The sequence below is a fragment of the Podarcis erhardii genome (genome assembly GCF_964252035.2).
Source record: "Podarcis erhardii genome assembly, chromosome: 9".
NCBI lineage: Eukaryota > Metazoa > Chordata > Lepidosauria > Squamata > Lacertidae > Podarcis > Podarcis erhardii.
Window position 1 is genome coordinate 60,505,352 of NC_138512.1, and position 18,803 is coordinate 60,524,154.

Genomic DNA, 18,803 nt, shown 5'->3' on the forward strand with positions numbered 1-18,803 from the left:
CAAATCTGAATTTATCATTATGCTAAATTTGTTGTTCATTAGCAGCCTATCTTCTCATTAATAGCAAGCATTCTACAGAAATTTCAGAATGCACAAGAAATATATATTTCATTAAAAAGAGGTGCAATCTTTTCATTCCTAAGTTCACTAAAATATGAATATCATCACACTATGCTGTAGTGCAATAATTATCTGGGATTGTCTTTCTCTGAAGTGTGTGTCTCATTTCAGTCTTGGAACAGAAAACTGGAGGTTTTCAAGTTCAGGGTTGCCAATGAATTTCCATATAAAACTGCCCTTGCTATTGTGCAAAGTGTACTAACCTATCTCTCAGATTCTGTGTTGAGTTTTTAAGGCAGTACTGAAGTAACATTCTGGTAAAAGAAAGAATATGACTATAAATATTACTGAGAAACAATGATTACAAAACACTTTTTATCATTTCTAAAAACAGTACCGCCCCATGTATAGCATTGTTGAAAGTTATCTGAAGATATGAGTGTAGAACTGGAGCAATCCTTTACTTTTCAGCACCACTAGATGTCTGTATTTAATAAGGTTTGCATTTTGAGTGCATTGTTAAGGAAAGGCATATTCAGCTTTATGCTAAGTAATCCTGATTTCAGGTGTAGGAGCAATCATACATCGGGTATATAAGAGTATTAATAGGCTGCAAAGGGCCTGAGATGGTGAATAGTAAGAAGTCTGATAAGAATTATCCAGATAATCAAGGTGCAATAAAACACTTTTTTATCTTAGAAGAAATAATTATAGAGATGTTTGCATTTGAGATATTATTTCCTATTTTACTGTAAACTCATAGAGTTATTGCCACAGTTGGGAGTTCTGTGTATTTTGCGGCTTCCCATTCTCAATGAAGAAAATACTTGCTTCTTACATGGACCATTCCCACTTCTTCAAGGAATGAAGAGTGGGTGATGAAATCAGGGAAGGGTTTTCTCTCTTATCTTAAGGTTGCTAAGCAGTAAATCCTTCTGTTTAGTTCTAATTTGTACCTCTGGTTTGCTGCTAGACTGAACTGTGTAACTCTCAACCACGACCTCCTACAGCTTGGAGTCTCCATTACTTGTGATTCACTCAAGGCCATCACAGAATATTTTCCTCTTCTCACAGCAGGCGTTCACTACTATGCACCTCTCTTGTAGTTTTCTCTGTTTTCCAAATTGGAGTCAGGATACAGAAGAACCAGGAGCGCAGAGAAATATGTATACTGTACATTGCTTTAGATTACACTGACACATGTTGTTTTATCCCAGATGGCTCAAAGTAGCATGTATCTATCTATCTGCACATTGTGCATAAAATTTTGCTATTATGAACTGTTGAAAGCAAGAAAGTGCAACAGTTTTGTGTATTTTTAGAGGTTGCCTGACTACTATTCAACTTCATAAACTATAATTCTGGCTGTCGAATGTGCACAGTCTACATGACTTCCATTCAGTTGTTGGTGGACTACTTCATTCATTCTGATGTCAAGATGTGTGCTGTCACATATAGAAATTTAAATACGCATACATGAGGATTGGGGTTATATTTTAAACAAGAACTAGGAATGTCAGGATTTTAAACCTGTAGTTTGCATAATGAAACATTGGAGATTGTGAGCCCACATGCTAAACCCTGTCCCCACAAGAAAGAGACTAGACACCAAGGTATGGGTTCAAATTAGGCCACAACTTTATTGAACTTCAGGTGTAGGAAACTTGGCCCTAGCCTTGGAAGGTATCCCTCTTAGCCCACCGAGGCTGAGGATGTGCAGGGTCCATCAGGTGCCATGTGAGGGAACTGCAAAGCTTAAACTTACACAGTGTGCCCACGCACTGCACCTAAGTTGGGAGTTTGACCTACTTGCTGCCGCTCTAAGGCCAGTGACTCCCACAATCAACATTTAATGGGCCCTGCAAACGCCGTCGCATGGGGGTGCATGAGATGCTCTCCCCCAAAACTTAAAAATAGACTAAAGGATACCTAACAAGGCCCCAAACCCGCCAAAGTTTACATGGAAAGAGTTGGGTTCGGAGCTTAAAATTAATATGCAATAGGTTAAAGGGCGCATGGAGATAGGATAATATCATAACAAATATCGAATAACAAACATAAGCAGCTGTTAACGCAACAAAAAAAATTAACAGTATGTAAAGAAGATCGGTGGAGGGAAGCAATGGGTTCTGGAGGGAGGGAGGTGAGGGAATTAATTGAAAAATTGTTTAAGACATATGTGAGATCTAAGAGATTAAGAATAAGGAACTAAAAGAAGGAGACAAACATCCAGGAATACTAAAATAAGGGAATCTGAGAAGAGATCTGTATAAATGTAAACATGAGACTTAAGGTTTCATTATATACTGCTTTTTTTTGGATGTGAAGTCTTCTTAAGTAAAGATTGTGCAGTGGTACCTCAGGTTACATACGCTTCAGGTTACACATGCTTCAGGTTACATATGCTTCAGGTTACAGACTCCCCTAACCCAGAAATAGTGCTTCAGGTTAAGAATTTTGCTTCAGGATGAGAACAGAAATTGTGCAGCAGCAGCGTGGTGGCAGCAGGAGGCCCCATTAGCTAAAGTGGTGCTTCAGGTTAAGAACAGTTTCAGGTTAAGAACAGACCTCCGGAACGAATTAAATGCTTAACCTGAGGTACCACTGTACATTAAATGAATAAAACAATAAAAAAGCCCTGCTAAAGTTGTGATGAATTTCTACGGGGAAGGCAAAACCTGCCAACGCAGGGAAAATTCCTTCCCGGTTCTGAATACAGCAACCATCTTACGATCATAGCAGCACCTGCTGATCTGGAACGCAAAAGGTTAAGCTGCAAAAGAAGAAAAAGGTGACAAAAAAGCCAAATTTATTATTTAGGGAGGATCGGGTGGTTGATCCTGAAAAAGAAGGAAGAAGCATGAGCATTGGCCGAAGGATCGGCCCCAGTACCTGTCCCTGGCCACACCCCTGCCCGCAGGCCATTGGCCTGTTTGTACAGAACTGATTGGCTGCCTCACATGTTAATCATGCCACTGCCTTTTTCATTCTCAAAGCAAAATTGTGCAGAGCACTGATTGGCTGGTCCCTGTATCAGTCAGAAAGTCGCTTCTCCTGTTCCTTCGTGAGAACAAATTTCAAAGTGGTTTATAAAAAAGGAGAGACTACTTCAGCAAATAAAGCACCAAACAAAAATTAAACTAGCATGTTCTTTGAAAATAAAGCATAAAACAAAGTGGCGAAATTGTCTAAAATCTGTGGGAATGGTTGAGCAATCAGGAAGAGGCAACCAGAACTCACTCTATATAGTTGTATATGTTGCTACAGGAGTGAAGGCAGGGGTGACAAAGTTGGACCTGCAGTGCCTCCCACTACCACTCGCACCCTCCCAGGCATAGAAGCCAACTCCTAGGGTCTGAGGTCATAAATATTGGAGGGGCTGCTCCCCCAAAGTAATGGGCATTGGCATTCAAATGGTGTGTGTGCACCGTGTCTTTTGATCAATTATGCTGGGTCGGGCTTACTTGCCTCCCCCCCCAGTATTTTATTCATGCTCCCAGGTACACCTATAGTCAACCTTATATACATAGGTAGTGTCAATAAGAGCTAGGTAGTTTAGAGATAAGAAACCTTTGCACAGCAGCATAGCATTAGAATGTCAGATACAGGTTTAGATTTATGTTAATGTTTGCCATTAGAAAAGTCAGTTTTAGTTGATTCTAACTTCTGACAAATTAATTGCATGGGCTGCTATTTTCCATGCCTGGGGTTTGCCTCAGGCTGTTTTCTTTTTAAAGCATCCACAACTGAAAGCATCCTTTAGAGTTTATACATTTGGAGTACATTAAAGATGTGATGTAATATTTTCTAGTCCATGGGTAGGCAAACTAAGGTCTGGGGGCCGGATGCAGCCCAATCGCCTTCTCAATCCGGCCCATCGACGGTCTGGGAATCAGCGTGTTTTTACATGAGTAGAATGTGTCCTTTTATTTAAAATGCATCTCTGGGTTATTTGTGGGGCCTGCTTGGTGTTTTTTCATGAGCAGAATGTGTTCTTTTATTTAAAATGCATCTCTGGGTTATTTGTGGGGCCTGCTTGGTGTTTTTTCATGAGCAGAATGTGTTCTTTTATTTAAAATGTATCTCTGGGTTATTTGTGGGGCATAGTAATTCGTTCACCCCCCCCAAATATAGTCTGGCCCCCAACAAGGTCTGAGGGACAGTCGACCGGCCCCCTGCTGAAAAAGTTTGCTGACCCCCTGTTCTTTGGGCTAACCAGGATGGCAGTGGGAGTGGTGGTACGGGGAGAGAATAATTTCATGAAGTTATAAATCTCTACAAACAAAAAAACATTTTGCACATGATCAGGTGGATGTTCCATTATAAGTCTGTATGTAGTTTGCTTACAGTGAATTTCGCCCTTAGCACTTTTTCTCATATGCCAAGGATCCAGTATAACATAGGTGCAGAAATAGGAAACTCAGAGATTTTGCTCTTATTGCTTTCCTATTTAATGAGAAATCTACTGAGATAAACTCAGCTAATCAGGAGTGAGAACTGATGAAAAATAAGCTAGACCAAGGAAGGGTGAAGTGTTGGAGATACTTGTTGAAACAAAGGCCTCTCTTCAAGAACCTCAGATGTGATGTAGGTGTGTGATGTTTACCCATCTTTGTCACCCTCCATCTCTGCAGCTGCCATTTGGCCCAGCAATGGCAAGCTGAGTTGTCGAAAGACTGAGTCTTCAAGAGCTGCCTCACCACTTGATGGTGGTGATGGATGGTGCAAGGTGGGGATAGCACACAGACAGATCATAAAAGACCACTAAGAGACCCAGCTTGGGGGTATTGATCAGAAAGGGGGGTATTGCTCGCTGGCTGGATAGAGGGGAGGAGGAAGGAGACCAAGGAGAGGTGTTGCAATAGCCGCCTCCCTCTGGAACTGGAGTGGTTCCAGCATAGGCAGAATTCTGAATAATGAACTTCTGCCTTGTTTGCTCACAAAGAAGCTGAAGGTCCAAGAGAGGAAAAGAGGAGCCACATCCTTTCTTTTGGTCTGTATCTGAGACAGGGGATAGGAGCCAGGTGCCTTCCCTCCAACCCAACCCTCCAACTGGGGGAAACCTGGAAAGGTAGCTATAGTTAGGTTACTACTGACATAGGGACGCGGGAGGCACTGTGGGTTAAACCACAGAGCCTAGGACTTGCCGATCAGAAGGTTGGCGGTTCAAATCCCTGCGATGGGCTGAGCTCCTGCCAACCTAGCAGTTCGAAAGCATGTCAAAGTGCAAGTAGATAAATAGGTACTGCTCCAGTGGGAAGGTAAACGGTGTTTCTGTGCGCTGCTCAGGTTCGCCAGAAGCGGCTTAGTCATGCTGGCCACATGACCCGGAAGCTGTATGCCGGCTCCCTCGGCCAATAAAGCAAGATGAGCACTGCAACCCCAGAGTCGGCCACGACTGGACCTAATGGTCAGGGGTCCCTTTACCTACTACAGACATGCTATTAATAAAAAAGCGCAATATTTCAAAGTCTTCAAGTTCAGCTGAGTGCTGGGAAGTTGCAACAATTTCAGTGTCCAATGACTGTGAGGTGGAAAGGTAACCACAAGATGATTCTCTTAAACCTAATTCAGGACTCTTGTGTATAACTTCCTGTGCTTGACACAAATAGCTGATGGAAACATTACTTGCACTGGGAAAAGGCAGGATATAAATGAAACAAATAAAGTGAACAAAACAGCACAAATTATTCTTTATTAGCTTGACCAGACCTGCCACAATATATGTGCATTGTCTGTTTCCGGGTGCTGTTGTCACTGCTACACTGAAACAAAGCCCACACAGCCATGTGTGCAGCTCTGTTGCTCCTAGGGAAAGCAGTTGCCAAAGGTGTCTGCTATCTAGAAGTCATGGTTTCAGATACAATGACTTTTTAAAAAGCCCCCAAACACACAATCCCTCCGTTCTACTTAGTCCACAAATCTTTCCTGCCCTCTCAGTTTTCCTGAGAATCCTAGATTCAGCACTGAAATATTTCACCACTTTTGATTTATCATAATCCTAGCTATCTGCATCAAATATGTGTTCTGGTGACTAGTGGTAGAGGAATATCTGCAGCTCTGTCCATTTCAGTTGTGCATTCTAGAAACCTAAAAGAAAATTTGCATCTAATATTGTGTGACAGGTTTCTGGTATCTGACACTAAGTGACTGTGAATCAAAATAATTAATGGTTGCTCAGGATGTCTTCAGTATGACTGACAAACTTCAGTAGCAAATTAGAATCTTAGTAGCCATTTTAGTCCCTCAGAGCAGCATTGGGGGGGGGGTCAAGAAAAATTGTACTTTTTATTAGCTTAACTGATCTGTACAAGCTACTGTAAATCCCTTATCCATGTAAGCTACCCGTGCATGTCCAGTCATGTTTTGAGTGCGCTTACTAGATGTCCTGGACTGTGTTATATTAGCATGCTAGCCACACTCATGTAAGCCATAGATCACTGGCATGCGAAACTAATGTGTGAATGGGCTAGCATGTATGGTAAGTACCCTTAAATATCACAGGGCATAAGTGGAAAACATACACAAGGGTCTCCCATCCTGTAGAAATCAGGTTATTCGAAATAACTGATGATACTGCTTTTTGAGAAAGAACCAAATATACTTTTTTCAGTTAAACCAAGCTCTTTAGTTGTTCACGCTTCAGAATTATATTTAGGTTTGAGTACCTTAATTTTCTTTTAACACAGGGAAAGGGATTTGCATACATTCAGAGGGGGAGAGTGAAGTGGGAATGGTGCAGCAGACATTAAAATTTTGTCCTTCATCTTTAATGTAGCATCATCGTTTCCTCCACCCCCACTATCATTCATATTTAGTATAAGGGCTACCTGGAGATTACCTGCAGAATATCACTTCCACAAGGCCAGCACTGCTCTCTACATAAAATGTCTCCAAGCGTTCTTTTATGGAGTTAACCTAGAGTGACTTAGAGCCAAACATGATTTCAGAGCAGCTCTGCGGCAAGCGCTTCTTTCTTGAAAACTCAGCATGTTAGATCTTACCTTCCTTTCACAGATTGTCGCGAATACTCCACCGAGTCCTATTAACCTAAATGTTTTACTTATCCAGCATTTATGGAGTAGTGTTCTAGAAAGCAAGCTTTTAACTCCACTTTGTTGATTTTGCCTCCTAAATTAATGACACAAATAGTCTCACAAATGCTCTTTCAAACTCCTTTTTTTATTGCCTTGCAAGACTTTTGGGATGTATAAGGTTATTATTAAATATAAGGTTAATATTTTACTGATATTTATGAATAGCCATTCATTGTTGGTGATAAACTATAGAAAATGTTTTAACCAGTGGTGCTTATCAGTATCTACTAAGGATATTTGGTATTTGGAAGTGACAACTAAATAAACATTTGGGGCACAATATAGAGTAAATTTCTGTTGCACAAACCCCACAGAATGTTCTGCGCACGAGTTTTCCATAGAATCTAGTTAGCTACAATGAAGAAAGAACGTTGGTCTGGTGGGTCTTGGACTGATTCAGCAGAATTGTTCTTATGTTCTTATGAATGGGCCTTCACAAAACGGTGGTATTAGTTGCATTAGTCCCATTATTTTTTAGTGTGGATCGAACTTTGAGCAAAGATTTCCATGAGTTTGGAAAATACCCAGGCAGTAAATACTGAAAACCTACTGGAATTCCTACTACTTATCTTCCATAATATTCAGCATTTGAGTTCTACATGCTGGAAAAAAGAACTGTTCCATATTCAGCTTACATTTTAAACTGCCTGAAGCAAAAACAAAACTGAGGAAAGTAAATGTACTCTTGGCAGGCCAGCAGCCAATTTCATCCTACAGCTTTTTTGCCTTGTTTTTTTCAAGAAATTGTGTGTGTGTGTGTGTGTGTGTGAGAGAGAGAGAGAGAGAGAGAGAGAGGGAGGGTGGTGTGTGGGTGGTATACGGTACATAGTTTTAAAATAGCTTGAATATTCTGATTTCATTTATTTTTGTGGGTGAATGCATGCACCTGTCTTTCTTTCCCTATCCATGAAGAGTTCAAAGCATCCAGCAGTAGCAGCATACACAGAAGGGGATGTGTATATGGCATGAGAGATGATCTCATCCAACTGCAGCAAAAACAAAGAAGTGAATTGTGGCATGACTCCGCCTTTTAAAATGGTGCAAGCCTCTGCTACACCTGATGAAGTAGACCTTCCTCAGCCTGGTGTCCACCAGGTATTGTTGGACTAATGCTCTTGGGAATGGTTGGCCAACAACTTTTGGAGGGCACCGGGTTGGGGAAGACTAGAGTAGACTGTTCACAAAAGCTTATGTCATAATAAATTGGTTGCAGACCTCTTTGCCTCATGTAAATTCAGAATGGCAGATGTGTAACTCAGAATTTTCTCAGGACAATAACTGGAAGAAGCAGTCGGGAAAAGCTATGCCCATATTTCTCTTTATTCTGCAGGGGGAAAGTCTAAATATAAACATGTGTGTCTCATTTAGAGCCAATGAGAAGCACATATATTTTGTATTCAGATTCTGGCATGCGCATAGGAGCTGGTAACAGGAACTGGTAACAGGTGCAATTGTTGGACACAGCTTTTAATTTAAGTTGCATTTATATAGTGTCACAAATCACTTCATGAAAAAGGCTTGTGTATTTTTGTTACACCTTTTTGCATGTTCGTCATGTTGAAGCCTTTATGCACACATGTGTACATCGTTTTCCAAGCCCTAGGGCTAGTTGGCTTGTGTATGACCCTAATCTGAAAGGTCATTTATATCAAAATGTGTTGAAGGCAGAGTGCAAGAGGATAATTGCAACACAGACACACGACAAACACCCCTCTTGACTGCCTCATTGCTCCCTTGTTACTTCAGAGTAGAATACCATGTGGCTACATTACTCAAGAGCCACTTGACACTTGCTGTGGAATAAATAAGGTCACTTTAACATCACCTTGTAAATGTCTGTTATTGTTAACTGGTTCTTATATATTACAATAATAGCTTCATGTGTGTGGCGCACACACACCTCTCACAACACACGCACACATCAGACCAATGACACTTGTGCACATTAAAATTAGCTAATTTTATGGAGCACGATCTTTTGTTCGCAAGATGCTACTTTTATCCAAGAATGATTGACATATAAAGGAAAAGCATAGGACCCAGTGAGATGACTTTAACTGCAAGGGGAGATTGCTCTCATCCACTTCCATGTAGTTTCATTTCTCCTCAGTACACCAGTCATAGAGTCACCCCAGGAACCATTATGTGGTTTCTCTCTTTTTCTTCTATCTTCAGCTTCTTCCTCCATGGCTCCTCACTCTGCCTCCTTAAATGAACCAGATTAACCTTGCACACATAGTACACCAGAACCCCCAAGATCCATCTCACTGTATGATCTACCCCTCTGGCCTTAACAGTGAATGGCTGCTGATATGGCAAAGCCCTGTGATGTCACTGGTGTCAGGATTCTTCTGGACCTGATAACCTTCCTCTCCATTCAGTGCATATCTCTTGCAACTGATAAATAAGGTCAGCCCTTGACTATGGAAGCTCACATTACAATAAATTAATCTCTCAGGTGCCAAAAGTCTCTCTGTTTTTCTCTGTTCCTTAAAAAAAAAAAAATCAAATCCAAACGGAAATAGCTTGTTATTAGTTGTTATTGGCCTTTATTGGCATAAGCGGAAACACCTAACAGCTTAGAACAGCACCTTTTGTTTTCATAGTTACAGATTTGTGCTATGCCCTTTACACCTTCAATTCCAGTCTCAGTTTTAAACATCCACTTTTTATAAGCTCATAACAGGAGCCAGCAGTAAAGTGGGTAGCAACTGAATGATACAGGACCCACAAATGTGCCTTCTACTGCAAAGAAAACGTGTGTTTGATTTTTAAAGCTCCATTTTGTGATGCAATCATTTCCCAGCCTTCCTTGACTGTACTGAAAATGTTCCCACTGAGGGGCCAGCAGCATAGATTTTCACTTTAAATTACCCGTTGCTCTTGTTCTGTGCTGCCTTTGCCCTGTAGCATTGGTTGACATTTCATAGAGAGTGAACCCGCATAGGGCCAGAAAGTATATAATTATAAGAATCACCTTCTCTTGATTTTCCCATTACGTAGCAATCACAACAGAGGCAGGCTTTTTGTAGGTGCTTGCTGTGGAATGAAAAAGTTTTATTCTTTGTTGACCTGTGATTAAAATGTGGCATTTTGGTAAATAAATAGCAGATAGCTTTTGCATAATTCAGTTCTCAACTGGTGCTAAAAGAAGCTGGTAATGCAAGTCTTTGACCTGTATCACATAAGCAGCAGCATAGGTATAATGGAAACTATGTCCTAGGATGGTGTTACAAAATGAATGTTTCCAGAGTTAAATGTACAGAAGCAGATTCCTTTTACGGAATGTAACAAGATGATGGGCATCAGATTGCCCTGTACGTGAATGTTTGTTTTATCCTACACCATCTAAATGATTTATATTATAAAAATATTAAAGCACAAGGCAGGGCTAGATTAGGCTTTCTGGTCTTCCTCACCTGTCCCTTTTAATTTAAACTCCATGTCGCATTTGAACCCATCTTGGTTGGGGTATAGGATGCCCAAGAATTGTGATATTTTGTGTTTGTCCTGGCTGTGGGCTAAACTCAAACAGGAGGTTTTGTGCAGGGAACCTCCATGATGTACTTAAGCTAGGAAATGGACCGCGTTACAGCTGGAGCCTGAAATGAGATGGCATAAGAAGTAGGGTGACAGCTCACCCACAAATAATTCTACCTATGAGAACTATCATATTCTGCAAGAGTTTGCTGCCTTTGTAATGGGTTCAAAATTGGGATTCCCAGGAAGGAAAACTTCCTGGCAGTTGCACACAAAGAATACCCTTCTTGCCAAGACAAAGTCTCAGCATGAACTGGAAGACTTCTAGGGAACTGAGAACTAGCCTCTGTAGACCAGGGATGGAGAACTTTCCCCCTCCAGGTGTTGTTGGCATCCAACTCCCATCAGCCCCAACCAGCAAAGCCAACAATCGGAGATGATGGGAATTGCAGTTAAGCTGCATCTGGAGTGCCATAGGTCCCGATCCCTGATGTAGACTCAGTCACTTCAGAGCCCTAGAACCCTTTCTTGTTCAGACAACACTCTGCTCTGCTTCTCCAGCTGCTTACCGCAAAGGACAAAACAGCATGTGGCTCTATGGGATCCTAGTTATAGCTGCAGCAGGTCCTGATATCCCTTCCATGAATGAAAGAACCATCCAAAGCCACCAACAAATAGAGGCCAAAGTGTAGAAGGATGGGGAATATTTCTGTTCAAGCTTAGCTTGGCACAGGACTTAGTGCCTTAGTGGCACAGGACTAAGTGAAAGATTAGCTTTCAGCCAGGACTGAAACAAGACACTTCTCTGATTTTGTATATAAACCTAAAGTGGAGATACTTGAGGAGTTTGATCTTTATGGATTCTGATGCAGATTAACCCCATCTGTTTCCCTTGGACTAATGTGAAGATTGGAACATGATGTTTGAGTTTTCAGACCAAAAAGTTGCAAAATGCATATTTGGAGATAAAATACATTTCAATATGTGTGCCTTTGAGTGAAGCATTTGTGTAAGTTTTTTTTTAAAATGAGATCAGTATGCAAATGGAACAGATTTATGAGTGAATTCATATGAAAGTCATATGAACCAGAGAGAGACTGATTTGTCTTGTCCTTAAAATAAAATGTGTTGCTGAGATTTTGTTGCCTTACCCCAATGAGGAGTTTTGAGGCTAAACTACTATGAGTTCCTTGTAGGAAAGGTGGAATATACATTTAATAAGTACAAGTTGGTAAGGCACAATTTCCAGAAGTCATGGCACTTTTTTTTGTCATTGTTAACTGTTGACACATTATGCACTTTGCTGCATTATTTGATCCCCATTGTATAGTTTTGAAAAATGAAAAAGCTACTTGCTCAGAAAAGTACTTTTTCTTCTTTTTGAGCAAGAGATTTTTACAAACACCTACCTCATAAAAGAGCAATTTATTCTTATCCCACAATTACTACTTGACCTGGATAGAGGTTTTTTCTAGCAGTGCCTAAGAATTTCCTGAAGGCATGTGATGTTGCATTGTTAAACCCAAACATGTCTCAGACTGGCCATGCCCTGGGTAGGAGATCCTAGGATCCACTGTGTAATTTGTTTGGAGCTTCCCCAGAGAAACTGTCAGATATAAGTGTAATGAGCAAATAAATACATTTGTTGTTTAGTCGTTTAGTCGTGTCCGACTCTTCATGACCCCATGGACCAGAGCACGCCAGGCACTCCTGTCTTCCACTGCCTCCCGCAGTTTGGTCAAACTCATGCTGGTAGCTTCGAGAACACTGTCCAACCATCTTGTCCTGTGTCATCCCCTTCTCCTTGTGCCCTCCATCTTTCCCAACATCAGGGTCTTTTCCAGGGAGTCTTCTCTTCTCATGAGGTGGCCAAAGTACTGGAGCTTCAGCTTCAGGATCTGTCCTTCCAGTGAGCACTCAGGGCTGATTTCCTTCAGAATGGAGAGGTCTGATCTTCTTGCAGTCCATGGGACTCTCAAGAGTCTCCTCCAGCACCATCATTCATATCATTCATATCAATAAATACATACATATTTATAAATACATATCATTCTGCAAACAATTGTAATTGATATGTAATTAATACATATCATATCAATAAATACATATCATTCTGCAAACAAATAATCTGGGACACTAGTAATATTTTCATTCACTAGACATTGGAGATATTACTGTATGTTAATACCATGATAGACTATGGTAATGATACAATTTATTTTATTGGTACATTTTTTATGGAACTCTGAGATTCTGATGGTAATCTCTCACTTTTCTGTCATGACCTGTGGTTTTGACAGGAAGGCTGCCTTCAATGCAAATGCAAACAAGCCTCTACAAAAAAAAAATAAAAAAAATTAAAAAATTAATTCATCTCATTCTCAATTCTCATTTTAGGACCAGGGGCATACAGCCCAGAAACAAGCAGCTTGAGGTTGAAAACACCTTCCTATGTTGCAGTATACGTTTCCCAGGTGGAACGTTTTAAAGAAGCAAAAGATGACACTCCTGGACCCGGGACGTATGAGGTATGTTAATTGGGCCTTCGCAAGTAATCTTACATCAGAAACATGTAGGTACATAACAGCCTGCTATGATGCTGTTGTAGTTGATACATTTAAATAGTGGGAAAGCAAAAGATTGGTGCTTTCAGTTGACAATAAGACAGAGAAATACAAACATGGCTTTGGTTCCTGGCTGCAGCATATGTAGGGGGCAGAATTCGATTTGATGGAACTGCCATAACTGTTTTGTGATTGACATAAATGGGACAGTTCATATGACTTAATCTGGTTTTGTGCAAGTTTTGAACAGGTAATCCATTTTATGGATTTATAGAATTCTCTGCACAAAGAAACTAGCTTGGCAAATTCAGCTTTTGTATGATGTCAGGTTCTTTTCCAGAAGGCACTTACTCTTCTAGAGTTGAACTGTGATGACTGAAGTGTCATCTTCTGAGCCCTGAAGTTGTATGGTTTTTGCTCTGAGTGTGTTTGGTTTGATGGCTGTTAGCAATGAATTGCTGTATTGTATATGGCAGGCATGGGGAACCTGTGGTCCTCCTGATATTGTTAGACCGCAACCCCCAGCCATCCTGGCCACTGGTCAGGGAAGATGGGAATTGTAGTTCAACAACCTCTGTAGGGCCATGGGTTTCCCATTCAAGGTATATAGTATCATTTGGGGGCAGGGTTAGGCCATTTTATGGACTTTGACCAAGAAGCAGGATAGACATCTAAGTAATAGTTTTATTTAAAATTAAGGCAGACATAGCAGCCTTTGCACCAGAGAGGGAACTGTGTAGCCAAATTTATAACTACAACATAAGAAAATGCAGAAAATCTTGAGCTTTGAAGCGGTGAACTGAAATCTCACTGCCCCGTGACTTGACAAACAATTCATACAACCTAAAGCACATGTGCAAATTGCCAGGTGTTGACTTTTCTACATCACCTGCTGCCTGTCATTTGAATCTGCACACATATGCATTAGTCGGCTGCACTTGAAATGGCTTTTTATTGGGGCTTGTCATACTTAGATTGCCCTTTTCCAAAATCTGCAAATATAAGAATATAATGAAATGTCCCTGAGGATTCATTTTTCTTCTAGTTCATGAATTTCACCTGCATAATTGAAACACATACATATGAAGCAAGTTGTTCTTGCCCAGTGCTCTCTTTTCTGACTACAGCAGCTTTCCTAGTTCTCAGCCAGGGAAAGATCATCCCCAGCCCTGTTGTCTGATATCCTTTAATTAGAGACACATAAAACTAAATTGGGGACCTTCTGTATGCAAAGCTCATGATATCCCACCTAAGTAGTGTCTCCTCCCTGTTGAGGATTAGTAATAATCTAAATAAAGACCACCTCTAACAGCTCAGGCAGGGAGGTTGTTGGGCCATGGAGAGGGCAGCACAAGATCCTTGTTCTGTCTCTCTGGCTCAACACCAGGTAGAATCCTTCACACAAATCCCTAAACATATCTATGAGTGAGAGCAAACTGACCCTTCCTTGGTGTTGTAGCACTGCTCACTTTGGCAGCACATATACTAAAATTGGAATAATACAGAGATTAGCATGGTTCCTAGAGCCCAGGCAGACTCAGCTAGGTTATGTTTGTCCCACATAGCTCACCTGCAATCAAATTGTGAATCAGAGATATTTGATTGTGATGGGTGCATTACCTGAAACCTGGGCTGGTGAGCTAAGTGAACCAAACTTAACATAGTTTGAGTCTGCTCAGGTACTTGGTGCAGGAAGATCTCTAGAGCACAAAAATTTTCATAGGGATTATGAATTTTTTTTTCTTTTCTATTTCACAACTGTATCTTAAGCTCACTTCATATCTAAAGGGCACATTATCAGGACTGTCATCCAAAAAGAGTGTGCAACAAGGCTAAGGAATCCTCTCCTCAGAGCGGTTAAACTCCTTTAATCATCTCAAAACACAAAAGGACCTTAATGTGCTAGTGGCTGTAGAAAAAATGAGAAAAACAGTGTGTGCACAGAAATGCTTTTTTCTTTTTCTTTTTTTGTGCCCTGGTTCAGGTCTGTATGCTGTACTATGTAAAACATATTTCTAGAATGGGAACAAAGCTGCCTTTTAGACTAAGCACTTAACAAAATTGTATTGTACAATCTATTGTACACCGTGCTTCTGGATTGCTCTCTCCCTGTCAAGTCTACAGGGCTAGATTGCAGATGATCTCTTGGAGGTAGGTCAAGACTGTCAAGTTCCAGCAGGGTTTGGGAAGATAACACTGATCGGCTCATTTTTTTCTGACTGTGAATGCAGGCTAGCAGAAGTTTTTCTCTATATAGCTTTCTGTTTCAATTATATTTTGCATGCTTTCATCATTACAGCCTACACTAGGCCAAATATAGGTTAACAATTCATTTTCAGAAGGCAGAAAAAAAAGGGTATTTATGTGTTCTGTTGTTCAGAAAATGGTTTTTTGGGGTTTAAATTGTAATGGTTTTCGATTTTGAGACTTTATTGTTGCTGCCGTGAGCTACCTTGAGGGCCCCTTGTGGATGGAATGGCGTTCCCAGCCCCCCCTCTCTTTATGTGTGTGTGTGTGTGTGTGTGTGTGTGTGAGAGAGAGAGAGAGAGAGAGAGAGAGAGAGAGAGAGATTGCCAAGCGTGTAAAGCTGAATGTGTACAAGTTAAATGTGTGTAAGTCTACTGTGCACAAAATTACAGTTATTCATGTGAAACTATATACAAAGGCTGTGCACTCACTCCTAAGACATCCATGAAGTTTTAGGCTTGCAAAAATGCCTGTTCTTTTATCTTTCAAATTCAACTATGGAGGAAGTCATTTCCAACGCGCAGGTAGCAAGAAGCAGCCAAGTCAACTGCTGACTGCTGTTCATTCACCAAATTAACAGGACAACCTTGCCTTCTGAATTAGCAAACTGCATGCCTGGATAAAAGTTTTCTTGAATGAATTGTGCCAGAATTTTATCATGTATGGTGGTGGGGACTGCACTGGTGGTAACTGAGTGAGCCCTTGGGGTTGTGGTGGACGGGAATGTTGACCCAGTGTCTGGCAGTTGTGAGGAGGATAAGTTCCATGCTGGAGATCATTGGAAAAGGAGATTGAAGAATAAAATTGCCAATATTGTGATGCCTTTATACAAATCTATGGCGTGAACACATGGAATACAGTATACAGTTCTGGTTGCCTCGCCTCTAAAGGATATTGTGGAACAGGAAATTATTCAGAAAAAAGGTAGCAAAAATGATCAAGGGGCTGGAACAACTCTCTTGTGTGGAAAGGTTACAGCATTTAAACTTTTTCATTTCGGTGAAGGGCAACTAAAGGAGACGGGTATTATAGAGGTGCATAAGGTTATTGTGACTGGTGTAGAGACAGTGGATTCCCTTAGAGAAACAATTAGACATACCTTTTAAAATGCACTTGTACGAAACACATTTCCTTACCTTGTACCTTATATAAGCACCAAAACTTCAGTATCGTTTCATTATGTCTGATATCTTGAAAATGCATTCCTAAGAGAACTTCAATTTTGCTAGCTTTTATGTTCAAAGAAGTGGCTCTTACCAGCCCTTGTGCTCATTGCAATATACAGCGGATGGTATGGGCATTGTACTGCATATAATACCTCTTTGTGAAAAAGTTTTTGGTACAGTACTGTGTACTGTTAGTGGAGTTGAGGAAGGTCTTGATATTGCTGCAGTTTGAACAGGCACTGCAATTCCCACGCAAGAACTGGCTTCCACTTTTCCCCATCTACAGTACTGCCAGGGCATTGTGATTTCCCCCTCGACATATCTTTCAAAGCTTGTTGATATTTACATGCAAATATGGGACCATTCTTGCCTCTGGGAATATTTTCTAACAAATACCAATGCTTGTAAATGATACCCTTCACTTGACTGGTGTTTGCATCAAATGTTAGCAAGGTTTGTATTGTTAGGAGCAGTAAATTGTTTTGTGTATGATTGTATTTTAAAAGTTATGTCAGCTTGTTGCATTAAGGGAATAAAGCCTTAGGTGATAAGTCCTGACATGAATTGTTGCCTTTTAAAACCCCTCAGAATTGCTTGTTTTAAATAAATACTTATATGTTTGCATGTGGTAGCAAAATACTTTGTAGGTTTTTCCTGCCTCTCCTGTTATATTGTTTCCGCAGATTTCTTGGGCCAGGGATTGTTTCTCACTCTCTGTATCATATGGATACCTCATATGGCTTAGTCAATACAGTGGTACCTTGGGTTACAGACGCTTCAGGTTACATACGCTTCAGGTTACAGACTCTGCTAACCCAGAAATATTACCTCAGGTTAAGAACTTTGCTTCAGGATGAGAACAGAAATTGCGTGGCAGCAGCGGGAGGCCCCATTAGCTAAAGTGGAGCTTCAGGTTAAGAACAGTTTCAGGTTAAGAACGGACCTCCGGAATGAATTAAGTACTGAACTCAAGGTACCACTGTAATGGGAAGGGGTGGCTGGGCCCAGTGGAGCTGAGTAGCATTCATTTTTGGTGCCCGTTCCTAACTTGGCTACAGGAGGGAAGGCTTTTTCATCTTCTTTGCCCTGTTGTTGTTGTTGTTGTTGCTGCTGCTGTTGTTCAGTCATTAGTTGCAGTTAATTTTCAGGCTTTCAGGGGGTCAGTGCACACCATGGGAAGATTCAGTGTGGTTTGGAGGGAAGGATGGATTTTGGAACACAGGCAATTGCCTTATTTTGAGTCATACTATTAGTCTATCTAGTTCAATATTGTCTACACTGACTGGCAGTGACTCTCCAGGGTTTGGGGCAGGGGTCTATCCCAGTCTTACCTGGAGATGCCTGGGTTTGAACCTGAGACCTTTGGCATGTAAAGCAGATTCCCCTCTACTGAGTTATGCTCCTTTTCCAAGGGGAAAAGACAATTTCAGGTACTCTGAAGTGATGGGATGGTGGCTCAGTCAAACCAATTAGTACAGTGGTACCTCGGATTAAGAACTTAATTCATTCTGGAGGTCCGTTCATAACCTGAATCTGTTCTTAACTTTAGTTACCACTTTAGCTAATGGGGCCTCCTGCTGCCACCGCACCGCAGCCGCGCGATTTCTGTTCTCATCCTGAAGCAAAGTTCTTAACCAGAGGTACTATTTCTGGATTAGCGGAGTCTGTAACCGGAAGCGTCTGTAACCCCAGGTACCACTGTATAGCAACGTCCTCATTCATGGATGAAGGTGTTGAATTTATGCAGATAGGGAGGGCCTCCTTGGCCCACCTTTAAAGTGTGTTGGCAGAGCTGGGCTGGGTTGCTTGTACAAAGTGAGTATCAAGAGACAGTGTTTCCTAGTTCTTATCTTGGCAGCAACTGTACGAGACAACATAGACAGCACAGTTAAGAACGTTGGAAACCCACTATGCAAATTAATACAGTGGTAGCCCATACTTGCACTCATTTATGGTGGAGGGACAAGCGAGAGAAAAATATTTTAAATAAATAAATATTCTGCATTTAATAGTCAGATGTCCATATTCATAAGCATGGAAAACATGTCTCGTAAGCATACATGCACACGTACACACACACACACACACACACACACGGTTGTAGAAAATAATCCTTTCCCTTTTGATGTGATATTTCAATTATAGCACTGCTTGTGAGAAACCCAGTGGCATAATACATACTTTATTTT

The 18,803-nt window shown here is 41.0% G+C and overlaps 1 protein-coding gene across 1 annotated transcript in view; it reads left to right on the forward strand.

Moving 5' to 3' along the window:
• STPG2 (sperm tail PG-rich repeat containing 2) overlaps window positions 1–18,803 on the forward strand; it is a 211,159-nt gene that overhangs the window by 104,990 nt on the left and 87,366 nt on the right. Inside the window, exon 12 of the mRNA XM_081876928.1 lies at window positions 13,035–13,165. Within this exon, the coding sequence (XP_081733054.1) occupies window positions 13,035–13,165 (131 nt within the window). The remainder of the gene's footprint in view (window positions 1–13,034; window positions 13,166–18,803) is intronic.